General features: G+C 35.7%; 1 protein-coding gene across 1 annotated transcript in view; it reads right to left on the bottom strand.

Annotated features, from left to right (window-relative positions):
* Window positions 1–18,117, bottom strand: part of LOC149573074 (uncharacterized) — a 43,033-nt gene extending 24,916 nt beyond the window's left edge. Inside the window, exon 1 of the mRNA XM_089814252.1 lies at window positions 17,477–18,117. Within this exon, the coding sequence (XP_089670378.1) occupies window positions 17,477–17,899 (423 nt within the window). The 5' untranslated portion in view covers window positions 17,900–18,117. The remainder of the gene's footprint in view (window positions 1–17,476) is intronic.
* Window positions 18,118–21,100: the final 2,983 nt, after the last annotated feature.

Genomic DNA, 21,100 nt, shown 5'->3' with positions numbered 1-21,100 from the left:
AAACAAATAAAGTTTACTAAAGTGGCTAGATTTCTAAAACATGTTTAAATTTTAAACAATTCAACTTACCTTCAAGAGCTCCAAATTCGAAAAATGTTTGAATATTGCTTGCATCATGTGGTGGTTCGTGACAAACATTTGGATCTCTTATGCCTCTTCATACATTTTTTATCCACTCAACCTTAATCACAATTTTTTGCAGCATTCGGTTGAGCGAGTGCATAGCACAAGGTGTCCAAAAAATGTGTTCATACCACTCCTCAACCAATAAATCAACAACCCTACAATTCTTTGCATTGTCGGTTATCACTTGAACAACATTATGAGGACAACTTGATCGCTTGGATGAGAATGATTGCAATGAAAGGACCATCCTTTACCTCTCCTTCACAATCCACATCTTTTAGAAACATTGCACCTCTTGTAGACACTACAAGAACATTCACCAAAGGACAGTTCCTTGCATCTTTCCATCCATCTGATACTATTGTCACACCTATTTCGACCTATGAATCATTGATGGGCAACATGGAATTCCCTACACGGGCCATCTCACCATCCAAATAGTGGTGTGTACCTCACCATGTTACTGCCAATGCGGTGAGTGAACAACATTAAATGACAATCCATTTGCATAAGCGCATCTGGATATGGCTTGATCAACAATGTCTCTAGCTTCATTTTGGAACGATGATTCCAAGGGTCCCACTACTCTCTTACTTACAATCTGTTGTTGAGGATGCAAGAATGGATGACCCTCTGTAGGTGGTTCACTAGGAATGGTAATTGACGACATAGATGATGTTTTTCCTTTCTTTTAAAGGCCTACCACTTTCCAACAAATGTGAAGAATTTGCCCTCCCAACAACTTCCTTTGCTTGCTTTTGTTCTTGAATATATCTATTTATGATGTGATTTGGAAGGAAAGTTTTAGGTAGCACTCTGTTTACTCTTGGCTTCCCGGTACAAAATTTGATGCCCTTTTGAGGAATAAAGCACAAATGTGCTTTTACTCTACTGTATGAGCTACTAAATTCCTCTCTCCAGTGGCTACAAATCCACACATCTCAACCTGACATCGGTTGAATCATTTGCACATGTTTCCAAAGTGAGGAACATCTATCGATTTTGAAGTTGGGATTATTGGCAACAAATGCACTTGCAGTCATTCTTCAAATCTACAAAAAAAATACACAACAAATAAAATTAAAAACGAAAAAAGCTCATTTATGCACACAAAGTTACAAACTGTCAAACTATAATGGATAGTTAGTAATAAGTATGTATCAGTAACTTCAGAATGACAAAAACAAAGACCAATTTAAATCCAAGAACCTAAAAACAGTGAACAATTTCTCTTAAATTTCTACTATCACAGTTAATTTCTCTTAAATTTAATATATTTTATATGCTAAGATTCAAGAACAATTTAAGAGAAATATGAAACTATCATGCATAAACAACTATCAACCATCAAACTAAAACTATGATGCATAAACAACAAGCTGCATGCAATATATTATATTTCCTTACCTCTTTTTTGATCTCAGGAGTTGGAAAAGAAAATGTTTGACTCTTTATTGTTAAACAGTAAACACAAACACAAACCACTGGCAGAAGCAAAAAAAATGGCCTCGAATCATGGGTCTTCCTCAACATCTGTTCTCAGAAGAAACAGTTGCCTCAACCCCTGTTTCAAAGCATACTGCCTATGTTGCAAATAGCTCTCGATACTGGCGGCATAAGTAATATTATATCAAAATATGAAATACGGGCATAGCCGCATAAGTAATAATAACCCTTTAGGGTTGGGTCAATAACGCACATAAATGAAATTATGATAAAGTTCTAAGTTGTAAACGATTTTCTAGATTATTAAAAACATAAAAAAAGTCAATGTTTTTTGTCACCCACCCAAAGTCACTCCAAAGTCCCAGGCATTCTTCCCGAGCCCTTCCATCAACCACATCATTTGCTGGAAATTCTCCACAATTCGTCTCGAGTGCAAAATACAGAACCTACAGGGAATTTGACAAGAACCAGAACCGAATACAAATGAGCCACAAATCGAATGCTGAATTTGCTAGGTGAGGGACGAATATGGTAACTTAGTATAATAGTCACTGCACCTATTCATTACGACTTACCTCAAACTAGCAATCATTGCTAATGGTTGTCATCATGTCTCTTTCTAAGTTCGAAGAATTGTTTAGATACCTCTCATTACTCTCTTAATCTCTGCTATCATGTAGCAATATTAGTAGGTTACAACTTGCATAATTATTTCTCACCTTCGAGACATGGTTGTCTATGGCCTTCAATTAGTCTCTTTACTAATTGTTGCCTCCATCGTATACTAATAATTGAACGTTTGTCTCCTTGTTGTACAACAAGATGCCACATCGTCGACTATGGTGTTGTTTATTCTTACAATGGTCTTGTCCTTGACTAACCATGCTCATACACTCCTTGGCCTATGTATTCAAATGCCCAGCCATAATTGTCATCATGTTGTTAACTATTAGTTTACACACTAGGAGCCTACTGATTTCTTGCCACTTAAAAGATATGTTGGTTGATTTATTTATTCTACTATAAAAAGCATAAGACTAAAAGAATTAGCTTAGGAATAGGTACACCCGCCTTGGGCTTGCAAAGCCAAAAGCATATAGGCTTAGATCAAGTTGATCAATCATGTCAAGTTGGATACCCAGCATATAGATTGTCGAGGCTCATAGGATTCCAATCTGTGGTTTTGGGAACCAACACCTTCATCTCTTCATTCTTCATAACCTCAACTAATTGCCTCTTTCATTATCAATATCAGCTTGTTATATAATAGTCACTACACCCATTCATTATGACTTACCTCGAACTAGCAATGACTGCTAATGGTTGTCATCGTGTCTCTTCCTAAGTTCTATGCATTGTTTAGATACCTCTCATTACTCTCTTAATCTATGCTATCGTGTAGCAAAATTTGTCCAAGGTGCAAATTACAGAACTTGTAGGAAATTCAATAGGCAAATCATAAATTTGCTAGGAACCAAGACCAAATGCGAATGAGCCACAAATCGAATGCCGAATTTGCTAGGTGGGGGACAAATATGGTAACTTAGTATAATTGTCACCGCACCAATTCATTATAGCTTACCTCGAACTAGCAATCGTTGCTAGTGGTTGTCATCGTGTCTCTTCCTTAGTGCTAAGCATTGTTTAGATACCTCTCATTACTCTCTTAATATCTGCTATCATGTAGCAATTTTACTAGGTTACAACCTGTATAATTGTATCTTACCTTCAACACATGGTTGTCTATGGCCTTCAATTAGTCTCTTTACTAATTGATGCCTCCATCATATACTAATAATCGAACATTTGTCTCCTTGTTGTACAACAAGATGCCACATCATCAACTATGGCGTTGTTTATTCTTACAATGGTCTTGTCCTTGACTAACCATGCTCATACATGCCTCGGCCTATGTTTTCGTGTGCCCAACCATGATTGTCATCATGATGTTACCTATTAGTTTACACACTAGATGTCTGCTGATTTCTTGCCACTCAAAAGATATGTTGGTTGATTTATTTATTCTGCTATAAAACTAAAAGAATTGGCTTAGGAATAGGTACACCCGCCTTGGTCTTGCAAACCCAGAAGCATATAGGCTTAGATGAAGTTGATCAAGTTGATCAATCCTGTCAAGTTGGCCATAGCCAATTGGATATCCCAGCATTTAGATTGTCAAGGCTCATAGGATTCCAATCTGTGGTTTTGGGAACCAACACCTTCATCTCTTCATTCTTCATAACCTCTATTAATTATTGCCTCTTTCATTATCAGTATCAGTTTGTTAGATAATAGTCACTGCACCCATTCATTATGACTTACCTCGAACTAGCAATCGCTGCTAATGGTTGTCATCCTGTCTCTTCCTAAGTTCTAAGCATTATTTAGATCCCTCTCATTACTCTCTTAATGTCTGCTATCATGTAGCAATATTAGTAGGTTACAACTTGTATAATTGTTTCTCCCCTTCGAGACATGGTTGTCTATGGCCTTCAATTAGTCTCTTTACTAATTGCTGCCTCCATCATATACTAATAATGAGCTGTGAGATACAATTCAGTGCAGGTAGGGAATAGCTAAAAGCAAAGAGATATTTAAAGCAATCTAGCAGATGGAATTTTCAAATAACAGTATCAAATGCATTAAATATGATAAGAATAATACACTGCAATATGTGCAACTGCTTAGCTTTAAAAAAGGTGTGAATCAATAGAGACAATTCACTCCTGCTATGAGATCAGTTATGCAGCACGGAGATATCTAAAGCAATCTAGCACTTGAAATTTCCAAGTACCAGTATTTACTGGGAGCATGAAAAAGTTAATAGGAACTAAACTCCACAATATGAGCACCTCTTTATTTTTTGAAAGTAAAGGATATGTTACAGTCTTGCATCAGTCATATGTTTCAGCAACGATTTTGATCAGTAAGATAGGATAAGCACTACAATTGAATTGAGTGGAATTTTTTTTAAATATTAAATTTACAATTCCATACAATACTGGCTAACATCTAATTGAAGGCTCATTATGGTATATATATGAATTGAAGTCAGAGCTTTTGATCTACTTGTCCCACTATATTGTATCATACTTTTGAGGCTCACACACAACAAGATCATTTTGGCCCCAAAAAAAGTTGAATCCTACACTTGAAGAAAAATATGCATTTCAAAGAATTAGCATTGATGTACACTAACAAAGTCCAACACGAGGTTACATGAAGTCATTAAAGCCAATCAATCTTCAAGAAACCATTTGGAAAGAAAAACTTCAAATAAAAATAAAAATGGCAGGCAGCAATGGCCACATTTCAGTGAATCATGAGAGCAATTACTTTAAAGACTATGTACTGGCATAAGGATCATCACAGTGAGAAGACAGCAGTCAATATCTTTCAAAAGCTATTATACATTTTTAATCTAAGAGAAATATTAAACAGTGTTCATATCAAATAGACATTGAAAAAAAATGAGATCAGAGGCAAAATAACAACCAAGAAAAACTAACCCACCTGCAAGGAATGTGACTGAGTACTTTAATTGCTATCAGTAATAAACAAGGTCAGAAAATTATACATTAACATTGAAAAAACTGAGGAACCAGGAATAGATTATATTGCCAATTTGAACTCACCTGATAAACTTAATTATTCATCAGAATCTAAAAAATTAAACATCAGAAGCAAAGGAGATCACATTGGGCAAAGCATTTTCCCAACTGCTCCCTAGAACTGACCTCCCACCATACTCCATAATTGGCATGTCTATCCAGCATGAGGGATACACGTTTTACTATCCACCATAATATTTGTCTATTGCCATAAGCAAAAGCAAGAGACAGTACAATTGAAAGATGATATATTGATCCAAACAATATGCCTTTAAATAGGCTGTACAAACAACAGCTAGACAGTTATGAAACTCAAAAACAAACTTTACTAAACTTAAATACTACTTAATGGAATAGGCCAACATTCCTCGACTTATTTACATCAATTTGAACAAGAGTGGAACTTTACAAGAGTTTTAAACACAACCCTTCTAGAGAATTTGATGAAGCGCCTTCACTAAACTTCCTTGCTCACCCAAAAAACACCAACCTGACTACACCATTGGATCTCCTAACTATAGGACCTGAAAACATTTGTACAACATGAGAGAACATGAAAGTATTCCCAACCCCCATGCACAAGGACACACATTTCCTCCCAAATTCCACATCTCCTCTGGGTGTATCTAATGGCTTGTGTTGCACATGAGACATATTTCCTCATAAAGTTTACATCTCATCCAAGTATGTGTAATGCCCCCTAAAGTGCTTTGGAAACAATCCATCCTCTCGTGCACACACCATCAATCAAATGCCTACACATGATATACCATTTCCTCCAAAAGTCCACATTTCCTTCGAGTGTGACTATTGTCTCCTCAAGTGCTTGACAAAATTTCAACTAAATGTGAATACACAACAAAGTGCACCCACAAGAATATTGCCCCCCTTAATCCTTGAATGGACACAATCATCCAAGCACCTTCTTTTTCTTCAAGTATGCAAATAGGTTGCTTCAAATGCAATAAATCAACCCTGAGCGAGAAGCTAGCTTTTGATGATAAAAAACCTCCTATCTCTGTTGCATCCAACCTCCAAATTGCCTTAACTACTTTCTAAAGCACAAATCTTTCATCAACTTTTGCATTGTGAGGTGAGTTATCATTGTAAAACAAGTCATCAATATGCAACAGAAAATACAAAAGTGTGTTTCACCTTCAGTTGCAATGAAAGTTGTAATTTTCTTCTACCTCATCGAAGAGACCTTGAATGTGTTGAATGCTAATCATTTGCACGTCCAGTTATATTATAACATTTGAACTCTTTCCTTGTTGAATGTTAGACTTTTCCTTAGCAAGAAGAGCATTTTTCTCAACAATTAAATGACTCTTGTCAACTCTATTTCCTCCATCAATTCGAGAAAATATTGCAATTTCCAAACTAGAATTCATTTTATTCAATGTAAAAACAATATGATCAAAACTAATTAGTAAGATTGTCTTGGCGTCATCATCAACGACTTTGGAGTTTACACTCACAAGTTGATTAAGGAGAGAACTAAATATACTTATATGTTGAAGAATATTATCTCTCTTTCATCAACCCAAAATATTTCTACTTAAGACATTTTAGCACTTGAAGCTTGTGAACCAAATAAAATCTTAAGCCGATTCCATGTTTCCTTCAATGTCTTTGTTAAATCAATGTAATGCAGATATGCATATGATAAACCAAAACCAATCAATGTCACAACAATCTTTATCCATTCATTTTGTTGCTTAACCTGCATCATGTGGTTTTTGGGCATTTTCACCCACAATATCCCATAAATCTTTCAAATAAAAACAATTGTATTTTAAATTTGCCATGTGTGAAATTCATGCCATTTGAATTTGGTAATATTAGTTAGTTTCTCCTTATTATAACATTCTCTCCAAAGAAAAGAAACTAAATAACTTCAAAGGATTGTACAAATTTGCTATGGGAAAATAAACTTACACATACTTTTAAAATGTGCATCTTGCTATCCTTGACTCTAACAAACTTTTTCAAACATATCATCCATACTTCATCATCGACGACTTTAGAGTTTACACTCACAAGTTGATTAAGGAGAGAACAAAATATCAATTTGATGCAAATTGCATCTGATAAACTGATAAACCAAAAACAAAGGTCCAAAACCGATCAATCTCCCAACAATCTTTCGCCATTCATTGTGTTGCTTAATCTGTATCATGTGGTTTTTTGACAATTTCACCCACAATATCCCACAAATCTTTCAAATAAAAGCAATTGTATTTTAACTTGCAATGTGTGAAATTCATGCCATTTGAATTTGGTAATGGTAGTTAATTTCTCCTTTTCAATAACATTCTCTCCAAAAAAAAGAAACTAAATAACTTCAAAGGATTTTACAGATTCGCCATGGGAAAATAAATTTACACAACCTTTAGAATGTGCATCTTGCTATCCTTTGACTCTTAAACTTTTTCAAACATATCCATACCTTGGTGGTGGATTCTATCTCCAAACCTTTAGTTAGTGATGCCACTTCCCACACGAGGAAGTAGCCACTTATGTATTCAATGCATTCACAACAATCTCACAATTTTCTTCAACATCACAAATAATACTTTATCAATTTGTGATACCAAAGGAAATAGTCAAAAACTTTTCAAAATCCAAAATAACTTGCAAGGACAACTAGAGCTCGCAAACACCAATAACATATCCTCCATGTGTGCATAGGCTGTGGCATTCAATAGCCAGTGCATCACATGCCATGCCTAATGAGAAACTTTCAAATGCTATACAAAGATAATAACTACTTTTACTTAGCACAGTGTACCCATTACTCTTCCAAGAAAGGTTCTTTTTGTTGATTGGAAACTTAAACTTTTATCGTCTTGCATAACCAAAGGAACATTGACCAAGTTGATACTTTGCTCTAATCTAGTTGTTTTGTTTGAGTCTCATGATTGTGAAGAGATGTGCCATGATGTCTCACAATTACTCCTACTTCAGCAGAACAACAAAAGATCACCTCCTCAAAAGTCAACATGCTTTCAAACTACTCCTGAACAACAAAGACAACCACCAAGGAAATCATCTCCAAGAAATCAACTAGACCTAGTCTTGAACGAAAAAGACTACCAGACATGAAATCATCTCCCCTATCCCCTTGTGGCAAAGGAAACTCGCTCCTTCTCTAGCATTTCACACCTCATAGGAGGAAGCGGATGCTTTGTTACCACATAATGAAGTAAGCATTTGCTCAGCACAATTCAATTGATACATAATTAATTGATCTAGATGATATGCCTTAAAATAGATTGTACAAACAACAACATTTAGACATTTTCATAACTGAAAAGCAAACTTTACTAACCTAAAAAACTACTTGATGAAATACACCAACATTGTCTATTAGGATCAAAGGTTGCTCCCAAAAGTACTTAAATGTTTCAAATTAGTCCTAAAAGTAAGCATTTATGCCTCCCTTGCTGTAGAATCGAGTCATTACCAATATTCCATCCAAGAAGGACATGATCTTCACAATGCCCCTCCCTTGTTTAGAAGAAGTGTTATCCACATCAAAAGGGTAGTTATGACGGATCAGAATACTATCAATTGCATCTTTCTTCTATAAAAGATTCAACAACTCTTGATACTTATATACCCAAACATTTGTGTAACTAATTGATCTTGACAAAGTAAATAAACAAAGAACTACTTGCGAGCCCTTCCCCTAACATCATCCAAAATACTCTAATTGGGAGGGTTCAAAATTGGTTAATCGACTTCAAGGGGAACAATATTCTCAAGTCTCGAGTGCTAAAGAAAGCAAGAAATTCTAGCTCTTGGCCTTGGGGGACTACTTCGCTTTAGTCAATTGAATTCCTAGGTAATAAACCAACCCAACAAGAGCTTCCTAAACTTAAGTAGAAGCAACGCCCTTAGGTCCTTGAGTTCTAGTCCCTAAAAGCATGAGTAATTCTTTTTAAGCTGGTGCATCTACTTTCTATTTTTCTTTCATTTTTTACCCTTAGCCCTTTGTTGGAAGCATGAATGCTGATGATGTTCCTATGGGGGAGTATTGTAGAAACATGATTAAATCATTATCATGATGATATGTTACATTCATGACTGTGTTTGCCATTGATGTCAACATAGCAGTTTTTTGTGATATTTGACAAAAGAACAACGCTAAAGATCAAGTTGGTACAGACAAATCGTTGAGTATTTTCACTAGCGAGGTTAACGGGAGATACTATTAAGTGTCTAGTATATGCAGCTAACCTCGGGTACAAAAGATATTAAGTCTGGCAGAAGTTATGCAAGTTTTGGTGAAGACTATTCTGAAATAGAGTTTTTAGAAGCATGTTCTGGTAAACTTGTTATATCTCTTAGCAGAGTTGTTATTCTAGGAAGCAAGGTTAAAGGTGTGTAGAAGACATGTTGGAGATGATGTGTCTAAGCTCGCTTGTCATAATATTACACATATAGAAAGTTATTCAAGTTACAAGGTGACAGATTAATGTTATCGCTAAGTAAAACGTGTTCTTGATGTGGTCCTATAGTCAACTCGAGGAATTGTTTTATGGACTCAATATAAAGGAAGGACATTTTCCTTTGTTATAGATGAATGATTGAATAAAGTAGGAAGAGTGGAAAAGAGGAGAAAAGATATGAATGTTGAGTAATTGAGAAGATAAGCAGAATAGAGTGAAGTTGAAGAAAACTTCATTGCCGAGGTTTTATTTTGTGATCCGAGGTTTGATATTTGGATCCGAGGTTTGTCACCTAGTCTACAAGGTCTGACAGTAATCGGTCCAATTGACAGGACAAAGGAAAGAGGATAAAGCACAGTACGAACAATTATTCTGCAAAGAATAGTTGAGAGATTTGTTTGACAGTGAAGTTCAGTGACCTTGCCTTGGAAGCTGTTTGGACAATGAGTCCTTCTGCCTTCTACAACTCCTAATAGGGTTGGAATCTTCTAGCAAAGATTCAAAGTCTCCTAACAGGGACTCTTATGTACTAAATGTGTTTATAGACTCTTAACAGGGTCCATCCTCTAACAAGGAATATCAAGGGTTTCCCTAGTTAACAAATTTGGTGTACTTGTGTATGTGCATCTTGTTATGATTGTTGTTCATTTTGATTGAATGGTTAAGATTAATTAAGGTTGATAAATGTTTTAATTGGATAACTGATTCACCCCCCGCCCTCCCTAGTTATCTTGGTGGACTATTATTTCTAACACCCTTAGCATCATAGAGTAAATGTAAACATTTTTAAAAGAGCTTTCTTATTCTTACTCTTTTATCAAAAAATTCTGAAAACATTCCTGAAAAGTTATAGTCTTAGTTGCAAGATGCATGCCCTACCCCTATGCATTTGGTCTAGATGTATACTAGTTCAAATATTCATCTGGATGTATGTGGATGTGTCCAAGATGTACATCTTGGACACAATATTTCTATGTTGTATAGTTCTTTAATTTTTTTTTATATTTGTCGTGTGGCATTGATCAATGCTGAAGTATCATACTATTTAATGATTTAGTTTTCCAAATTTGTATATTTGGTAATTTATATATACACACACACACACACATGTATCCATATATACACACATGGATCCAAATGCATCCATACCCCCTAAAAAAAAATTCCATGCATCCACATATTGGGTTCTCTTACCAGCATCCAAACCAGTAACTAAGTTCATAATTAATTAATTCCCTCTTCCTCTAGAAAAATTGAATTCTCGAGGTTTCTTTGAGCCTTTTCTTCTTCGTTGAGTCAAGTAATTAGAATGTCCCTCGTACCAATGAAAGAAGCCTAGCCTCTTCTTACTTAGTCTATTCTGATCAAACCTTCCAGATGCATTAGCTTGAAGTTACTCATGCTGTAGATATAGTCATTCTGATATTTTCTTAAAGTCGTATATCATAGTAAGTATGAGATTCACAAAATTAATTCTTACAACAAATCAGAACAGGTAACCCTTTATCCTGTCGAAAACTTTAGCAACATATTCCCCAAAACTATATCATGTGTTCTTATGGATACACTAGTAAACAAACAGAAAGGTCAATCTAACCTCCCCTATACTAGAATCAACATCTGATCCAATATTTTGACAAAAAAACAGGAATGTAATTATTGGAAGCAAACCTTACATTTGCTAACATCAAATTGTTCCACCTCCAAAGAAGTGGTAAATTTTCTCAAAGATTCCTATTATTCACTAGGATGCCACAAATTAAGAGCTAATCACCACACCATGTCTGCACTGTTGGTGCTTCTGTTCCAGGGGGGATTCTCAGCTCTTTTGTGTTGGGTTCTCATGGGATTTTCAGTGTTAACATTTATGGCCCGATTGGCTAAAGTTCAAAGAGCTGCATGCTCTTTTGGTATCTCAATGTATATCTTTGATTATATCTTATAATAACACTAATATTTACTTATTTAAAAAAAAGAGCTTAATCACCACAAATGTATTCCTTTTACTTCTATATTGTAAAGCCAATAAGATCAGATCAGCACCTCATTTATCTTTAAAACCAAAGACCTTCAAAGTTTCTCTGTTTATCTTTAAAACCAATTCCTCACCCTCAGAAAAAATTCCTCAAGCTTTCTCATTGTAACAGTCAGCAGCCCCCTCCACATTATTAGGGCTAGGAAGCTATTTTATATTACTGATACTAGGCTTCCCAAATTAAATATACATGCACTGCATGTTAGAATTTTCATGGATTTCTTCTGCCATGCAGAACAGAAAGGATATTGGCCCATATCTGTGTGCAGAGGGTCATGGATATCACCTTTAAATTCTTCAAACTATTAGGCTCCTCACCCATGCTAGATATCCTTTTATGCTGTTCAGAAGCTAAAGCAAATGCAGAATGTTGCTTCTTGGCTCAAGGACTATTTGAGAGCCATTGTAAGTATGAGTTTCGTAAAATTAATTCTTATGATAATTGAAACTTAGAAAACAATTTTAAAGCAGTAACAAAAATCCCAACTCTCAACTAAAACATTGCAACCTTTCATAATTTTCACAAGGTTTTCAATACAATTTCTCAACTACCATAAACTTAAGAACCGCAGACAACAAGGTCAAAGGCCTCACCTGGGAAAGCTCAAAGTTGACGCCAACACAACAAAATTCAAATTTGCAACTCTACTTCTCATGCCAAAAAAACCTTCCCAGTCTCCACAAATAGCTCAAGCTTGATATTTTTCTATGCAATAATAAAATGCACCCCAAATGTCATTTAGACAAGCAGATCAGGGCCTCATTAATATTCATTTACAGAAAAGATTGTTTATGTTGCACAGAAACCTGTCAATTTTTTTAAATTTAACCAGTCCAGACATTCGCAGGGTATGATTGAAAATATGGGCCAATCAACATCTAAGAGAACAACTAATCAAGATCAATGCCTAAGGTAAATTTTTGAGAGATAATCCTCAGCAATACCACAATGCATCAACAAAATATATTTTTCACAAGCCGGTGGAGTAGTACAGTAAAACAGTTTCAGAAAATCTGAACTTTTCCGGAAACCCTCCGCAAACTCTTCATAGATGAACAATACTTCAAGTATGTGGACCAACCAAAAGCATCTGCTAAGTACCAAGTAGATATGCTCTTCAAATGCAATTGAACTAGAGCAATACCACGACATTTTGAACTCCTCAATATTCATGGTCTCACAAGACAGTCCACAAAGGCAACTACTAAAATTGTGATGATGGTAATAATTTCTTAACTGCTAGGCAAACAACAAGCAATGATAACCTTTTAAGATGATAAATAATAACAGGAAGATTGCTATGGATGATTAGAGCCAAGCTGGACAACCCCAGAGACACTTACTATTTCCAATTTTCCATGGTGAAGAAATAGTACAACACCCATTGCTTGTAAGTTACAAGTGATGTGGAAATAAAAATGACAAAAACTAAGACTTAATGTTTCAACACAGTAACCCTACACCAGATTTCAAGACAATAGAATCAAACAAGACAAGCAAAATATCTCACTTCAGAAGATTTCACTACTGAATCAACAGAGTGATTATAAAAAAAGGCCCTTCGCAAAAAGAAAGCCAAGTAATAAGATCAGAGCGTTATTTTTGCGTATTCAGTTTTCAATGGAATTTTCATAGACATCGAACTTGATTTGAAATTTTGCAGTCAGGCAATCTTATTCAGAAAAAAATTTAAACAATTACAGACAAAATCATTTTTAGTCAACGATGAAGGATAAAGATGGAAAAGTACGAAGGAAGAAACAGAATAGGGTTATCTAGTTTTAGATGGGTCCAAAGGCAGTGAGGAGAAGCACACGTAGAAGTTATGCATGACTTATGACCTTATTTTACCACTATTTTTCTGTGCAATACACATTCTTTTTGCAATCATTGAAAAAAATGGAGTTTGGTTTTCCAACATGGAGAAAGAATTGAAAATGACAATACCTGGTTGACAAATAATGCCCGTGACACCTTAGCTAGATTGAATATGTGACATAATTTCTCTATCAATCTTTGTATAAGCTTTTTGCTTGGGGAATTAACATTTTAAAAAGAATTTATTTATTTTTAATAAAAAAAGGTTAAGACAAAGCTCTTATCAAAAATTATTCTAATGTAGTGTGATGTCCCCATATTAGTATATAATTTAAATAATAAATAAATGTTTTATATAGAGTAATATTAATAATGATATTAAAATAATAATATTTTATAAAGTAATATTACATTCTAATTATATAATAATATCATATTGTGTTATAATAATAATAATCTAATGTAATATAGCAACGTACTATATTAATAAAGTATTATAATCTAATAATATAGTTGATATATTATTAAATTTATATATATATATATATATTGAATGAAAGTTTGTGTTAAGGATCATCAGGAAAAATATGGTAGAAAGGATACAGATAAAAGAAAAAGTCGTAAATAAATAGGAACCCCAAAAAGGGTTCATTAAAAATGGTATCAGAGCAGAAATCTTGCCAACCTGTGAAGAGCAAATCAATCAAAGGGAGCAAAAAAAGCAATTGAAAGAGAAAGATAATGTTGACAAGGCAAATGCAGAGAAAGATTATATTTACAAGGCAGCTATAGAGAAAGATTATATTCACAAGGTAAATGCAGAGAAAGATAATATTGAGAATGTAGATGCAAAGAAGGCGACAAAGGAGGAGGCAAAAAAGAAACTAGCGTAGGAGATTGAAAAGAAATTAGCACAGGAGGTAGGGTTGCCTCCTGAGAAACCCCTTTTTGGTGAATGTTGCGAAAGTGGATGCAAAACCTACGTGTGGAGCACTTATTATGATCAATTATAGGAATACGAGACACTAATGGATGCTTTTCTCAAATCCATGTGAAACTCTCGTGTGTAACATTTATTATGGTCAAATACAACACACAGAGGAATGCCTTTCTCAAATCCCTACCAAGCTCAAGGTTCCAAAGTCACTCTTGGGGAAATTTCTTCGTCCACTTCATATCAGGGCAGATCTGTGTATTTCAATCTTTCTTTCATTATCATTTTTACTGTATCTATTGATTAAATTATAGCTCGCTGCGTATTCTTTTCAAGTAGCGATCTGCGCCTTTCTGTGTTTGGAATTTAAAGCGGAACATGTTGATTCTTTACAATTTGGGATATTCCATTGGATTAAAAAGGCTATTAGACTTCACCGGCTAAGATTATTGGTCAAAGGGTACAGCCAGGTACCCACAATCTCTGCGTAAAAGGACGAGACGTGGAGTACTGTCCACAGTACATCAGAGGACACTAGCGAATACACTTTTAGGTATGAATAGGGTATATTTATCCTCCATTAAAATATATATTGGTCCAATTCAATACTTAAGAGTGTAGATATAGTTAAATAAAAAGTGATCAATGAAATTAAATAAAAAGCCGCCTAATATTATTAATTATAGACTCTTTGAATATGAAGGAATAAACCTAAATATATATTAATAAATCAAGTTTGGTATTAGAAAAACCATGGCATATATGAATATATACACAAGTATAAATGTGAATATATGAAATATGAAAATTAGATAAATATTGAATTAAGGATCTATTTCTTGTCCACATTATGATATCTTAAGCTAGGGAGTTTGTGGAGGGAGAGGCGAAGTAATTTTGGGCACATGACAGATATCCTCCAGGGAACCACTTGTAGTCTGTTTCACGCACCCTTTGGCATTGTAAGTCTTCCATCTTATGATGATCGTAATAGGGAGAGAGAAAGATTCCTGTACCCTATATGAAGAAATCTTCCAAATGATTATGTTCATTAGATTAACACTCATCTTCTCATCCACATTAAGATATCTTAAGGTAGCGAGTTTGTGGAGGGAGAGGCGGAGTAATTTCGGGCACATGACGGATATCCTCCAGGGAATCGCTTGTAGTCTGTTTCACGCGCCCTTGGCACTGTAAGTCTTCCATCTTATGATGATCCTAATAAGGAGAGAGAAAGATTCCTTCCAAATGATTATGTAAAGGAGAAAAGGGATCATCACAAGACTCATCTTTCTTTGGAGCTATTATATGCTAATAATTATTTGTGTTTACAGAATCCATGATCAAAAGGCATATTGGGGAAGTATATTTTATAAATCATTCCCTATATTTTATAAATCATTCCCTTACTCTACTTCATCGTGAAAATTAAATTATAGAGAATCAACAAAGAATGTATGATGTGTCTGCATCGTGTATGCTTTGTGCCTTCATGCATCATTTGTCTTCTTCGTGTATGCTTTGTGTTTTCGTGCATCATCTGTCTTCATCGTGTATGCTTTGTGTTTTCGTGCATCATCTATCTTCATCATGTATGCTTTGTGTTTTCGTGCATCATCTGTCTTCATCGTGTATGCTTTGTGTTTTCATGCATTCATGTATCTACTTTGTGCTTGCTTCGTGTATTTATGCATCAATATTTATATTCAATATATGCTTATATTTTCTTACATCATAAGGATATTAACATTACATATAGATAGTCTTATATGCTGTCTTTACTTGAGGACAAGCAAATTCGAGAGGGGAGGACTATGATATCCCCATATTAGTATATAATTTAAATAATAAATAAATGTTTTATATAAAGTAATATTAATGATGATATTAAAATAATAATATTTTATAAAGTAATATTACATTCTAATTATATAATAATATCATATCGTGTTATAATAATAATAATCTAATATAATATAGCAATGTACTATATTAATAAAGTTTTATAATCTAATAATATAGTTGATATATTATTAAATTAATATATATATATTGAATGAAAGTTTGTGTTAAGGATCATCAGGAAAAATATGGCAGAAAGGATGCAGATAAAAGAAAACGTCGTAAATAAACAGGACCCCCAAAAAGGGTTCATTACAGGTAGAAGTGCCAGGCACTAGCTGCATCAATCAGTAAAACAATACAAACTAGAGCATTGAACGTTCATGTAGATAATGGCTTGCATTTTCTGGGGAAAACGAGCAAAAAATTCAGCTATTTATATTTTATCACAAGGACATTTTTTTTTAAATGATCTCATGCAATTTGGGCAATTCCAGAAACTAAATTAAAATATAAAACATCTGCAAGCCTTGTCCTACCTGCAATTTGTTAACTTAATTAATACCCGGCAACCCCTAAAGTAGAAGAGTGGAATAGAGAAAATGTCGGCAGCATTTTCTTTCCCTCAAAATAAACTTGCATAAAGTTTGGCAATCACCTCTGTTTGTTATGCTGCGCATTTGGAATAAGCGTGTCATAAGCATTAACCGCAATGTCTCAACAAAAAGTATCCAAGCCGCTTGTAACCATGAAGGAATAAGCTTCTGAAAACAATTGCGTGAGAGTGTTTGCATCAAAACATTTCACACCGTTAGCTACAGAATCCTGTAACATAGTTTCCGTGTACAGCACAAGTCTCCTATTCATTTTAGTAAGATCCAACTAGAGCACCGCCCGAAAACATTTCCAACAGTTGATAAAGTTCAATCAACATGCGGGAAATGAGGGAAAATAAAAACCTAACTAAAGAACCAGCTAGAAACATTCGTAAAAGACGGTAATAAAGCAAATAAGACATGAGCGAGATGGAAAAATGATGCCCCACGACGCTTTGTACACAATGCATTCAGTTAGGAAGCAAAGCAGACAGGTCAAGCAAAAGATATATATTTAGTGAACCAGTTGAGGTTATCGCTGATGTCACTTTCCCAAAAAAAAAAGTAGGAATGTAACAAATATAGTGGCGTGAAAGCGGAGTTGGGTGCATACCTCGGATGGTTGAAACCATTTGTTATCTAAGAAATCGAAATGGGGACGCAGCTGAGAGTGGTGAAATGGGATCTCCTCGTTACTCTGCATGAAGTAGACGAGATAGGTGTTGTTGTTGAGGAGCTTAGTGACGACACCGACCCACCAGCCATCATTGTCGTAGGCATCGACTTCCTGGTAGAGAGCATATTGGAGGGGAGGAGGGGAGAGAGAGGGCGGAGGGGGCCTCAAATGTCGCAGGGCCACCTTCTCTCTCAGGGCCTTGCTCTCGTCCTTGTCGCTCCTCAGCTCCCTGTACTCCACCACCACCTTCTCCTTCTCCTTCTCCTTCTCCTTCTTCACCACTCTCGCACTGAACCACGCCCCTCTGAAGCCATCTTCATCACTCGCCACTTCTACATCCCCTCCCTCTCTCAACTCCATCTTCCTCGCATTGCTCCCCGCAAGCCCACAACTTCACCTCCTTTAAATCAAACCGCGCCAAGAACTAAAATCTGGGATTTCGCAAAGCCCTAGTCATCATCATCATCATGTTTGTCGCGCAAAGGGATACGGGATTGATTTTGATGTTCTAAATTATATTTGAAGGCGGGTTCCCGTATGAAATGCCACGAAACCTACTAGCAGAGTCCTCTTTAAGCATATGAATGAATCAAGGATGGATTTTAATAATGTCCCAAAGGTCCCTATGGGACCTACCTCCTAATAACTAGTTTAATCCAGATGTAATCTTTTGACTAAGTCTTCTCTTCTTTTGTGTATTTTGATGATCAAGTTTGCTGTCTTATCCAACTATTTCTCTTCGAAGAGGTGGCCTATACTATTATTTTCTAACATTTTTGAATATCCAGGTCTGATGTCATTGTACGTCAAGCATTCAATAACAAAGTGATGTTAAGTTTCAATGGCTCCCATGTCATAGAATAGGCAGGTCCTAAATTCTCATTCCTTTTTTGGCACTCTACATCTACCTATCTCACATCTCAACTGGTGAGGACTAGTTCTAAGCTGAGTTATAAGTATTTTGGTCTTCCACTTAATTGTCGCGCCTAAATATGTTTTTCCCTTGTGGTATGTGTTAGGGTTAAATTATTTAATATAGTTAGATTTTTTCCTCCCCATGATGTTACAAAAAATTTCCAAACAAACTTCTTAATTTCTTCAGTACTATTTGAGCAGCTATGAATGTTGACGTCTCGCTTTTGCATCCATTTGTTGTTTTGCTTCATCCACGTGTTTTTTCTCCTTTCTAGCTTTTCTTCAGTGACTAGCTTAGGCCAGTGATGATTGCCCATGCCTTGGGTTTTCATTAAGTAGCATATCAGTCGGACCATTGCAACAACTTCTAAGGGAAAAACACACATTTCAGCCAATAAGATCTCATAAGGCACTGAAGTTTTGATTTTGAGGTTGCTAATGATAAGGTTTTTTTGTAGTCTTTCAACTTGTCTCCATTTCTAATCCAAAAAGTTGTTGCCCCAAATTTCACATCTACACAAAATCTCATGTGTGACAAGCAACCCAAATAACATTTTCTTTGTGGTGCAGGACACCTCCCTAATTTTGATTTTTGGTGTGATTAGAAGTTAGGTGTGTGAATGTTTTAAATAATCTCCAAGAGTCCTTGGGGTGCAACTCATCCAAATTTAAGAGCCAAGCTACTCATTGGGTCTTAGGTTGCTCAAAGTTGCTCATTGAGCTAAAAATTGCAAAATAGGTCAAATAAGATTGGGGATGGGAAACTAAGGGCTTTGATGGTCTAAATAGGTCCTAGGTGTCTTATCCAGGGTCCTAGAAAGGTTCTAGGTGAACCCATTTGATCAAAAGGGCCAAAGAGAAAAAGTTGCTTGAGCAACTTTTGCAATTTTGCAAGAAATTGCATTTAGTAGTTTTGGAGGTTGTAACTACCCATGCTCGGGTATATGAGCGTGGTAGATCATATTCTAAAGGGTTAGAAGAATTACCATCAATTTATGCACGTGTGGGTCTACTGTACAAAATTTTTTGCAAAGTTTTACATGGTTTTATGATGTAGCAAGACAGTGTATGTATTGGCATAGTAGAATAAGTTTATGTTTTTGATAGATTAGTCTTTCCTAGTTCTTTTACATATTCAAGTTTGTATTGAAGTTATCAGGTTCTTGAGTTACAACACTTTCTTGTTGACTAGCCTAAACATTGCCTTCACAGGGTTGTTTGTACAAAAATGCCTCTAATCTAATCACTCGCAGTGGAAATGCATGAAACCAAGTGGGATGATAGGTTAGATTGTGTACATAGAGTTTTTGCTTTGTCCTGCACTTCAATGGTTGGTTTCCAATCCATAAGGTGATGCCCTAGGATGACTGCTAGAAGTTTGTGAGCCTGAACAATTTTGTAAAAGATGTTGCAGAGCACACCCATGATCATGTTGGGTCTAACAAATGGAGTTCCTAGAAGCCTTAGTATGTCAGCTTGAATATGCAAGTGGAATGGAGGTTTAATGTGAGGTTTGAAGAGCTTGGGAGAATCTTGATTGTTGACTAGACTAGAGGCCTAAAACAAAGGCTAGAAACTAGAGCTTAAGAGTAAATAGGGTTATGGGTGTCTTGAAGCTCTAAAAATCTACAATCTTGGTGTGCTAGGAGATAGCTACTAGATTCCTAAGTTTGTTTTAGGTGTTGTTTAGAAGAATTTGGAGAATGGGAGCAAAAAAGGTTTACTAGACCTAGTAGCCTTTAGGTCTAATTAGCCCTATGTGAAGAAATTGAGTTTTCTTTGGGTTTGGTTGTGACCAGAAGTGTTGGATGAGGTTAGGAAGGTCATGGAGGGTATCTACATCATTATTAAACTTGAAGGCAGTGGAAGTACAAGATCCTAAGTGAGGTTAGGGCTTTAGGGAAGAGAAGGACTAGTGCCTAAAAGGGGGATTTAGTCTACACTAGACCAACTATACCTAGGAGGCGAGTTGGAGGAGGAGTCTTGGAGGCTTGGATTGGTGGAAAGATAATAAACAAGAATCATTGGATGATTCAAGGTTAGAACTTTAAGTAGGAGTGTGTATTTGGATAGAACCCTAATCCCTCTGCATCAAAGTGGTATCAAAGCCCAGTTTCAATTTAGTTTATGTCAAACAAGGAAGGAAGCTAAGAAGCTGACATTATGCCACCCAAGGCAATGAGCAAGGGTGTAGTGGATTTGGTCAAGGACCTATTGGCCAAAGCCAATCAGGCAAACACTACGAGTAAGAAGAAGATCATAGAGTGGGGAGATGAGAGTGATGAGGAAGACAAAAGCCTCACAGGGGAGACATCTGACAATAAGGATCGTAAGGTGGATCAGGATAAGAAGGTGTTTTTGGATGTCTTCAAGTCACTTAACAAAGACAGTATGGAGCATATTCCTTACTACAATGGTAGTTTGAATGGGGAGGAATTGCTATATTGGTTGGAAGCCATTAAATGAGAGTTAGTTATGCTAAAGCTAGGCTCAAGGGATTAGCCCCAGTATGGTGGAACATGGCGCAAGATGATAGGGTAGCAGCAGGAAAGATGAAGATAGTGTCATGGGAGAGAATGAAAATCAAAATGAAGGTACAGTTCTTGCCTATTGATTATAAAATCTAGTTGTATCAAAAGGTGCAAA

This window comes from Cupressus sempervirens, chromosome 2, assembly GCF_028749045.1.
Source record: "Cupressus sempervirens isolate cs-2001-9-10 chromosome 2, ASM2874904v1, whole genome shotgun sequence".
Lineage (NCBI taxonomy): Eukaryota > Viridiplantae > Streptophyta > Pinopsida > Cupressales > Cupressaceae > Cupressus > Cupressus sempervirens.
The sequence above is the reverse complement of the archived record's forward strand: the minus strand, read 5'-3'. Positions and strand labels throughout refer to the sequence as shown.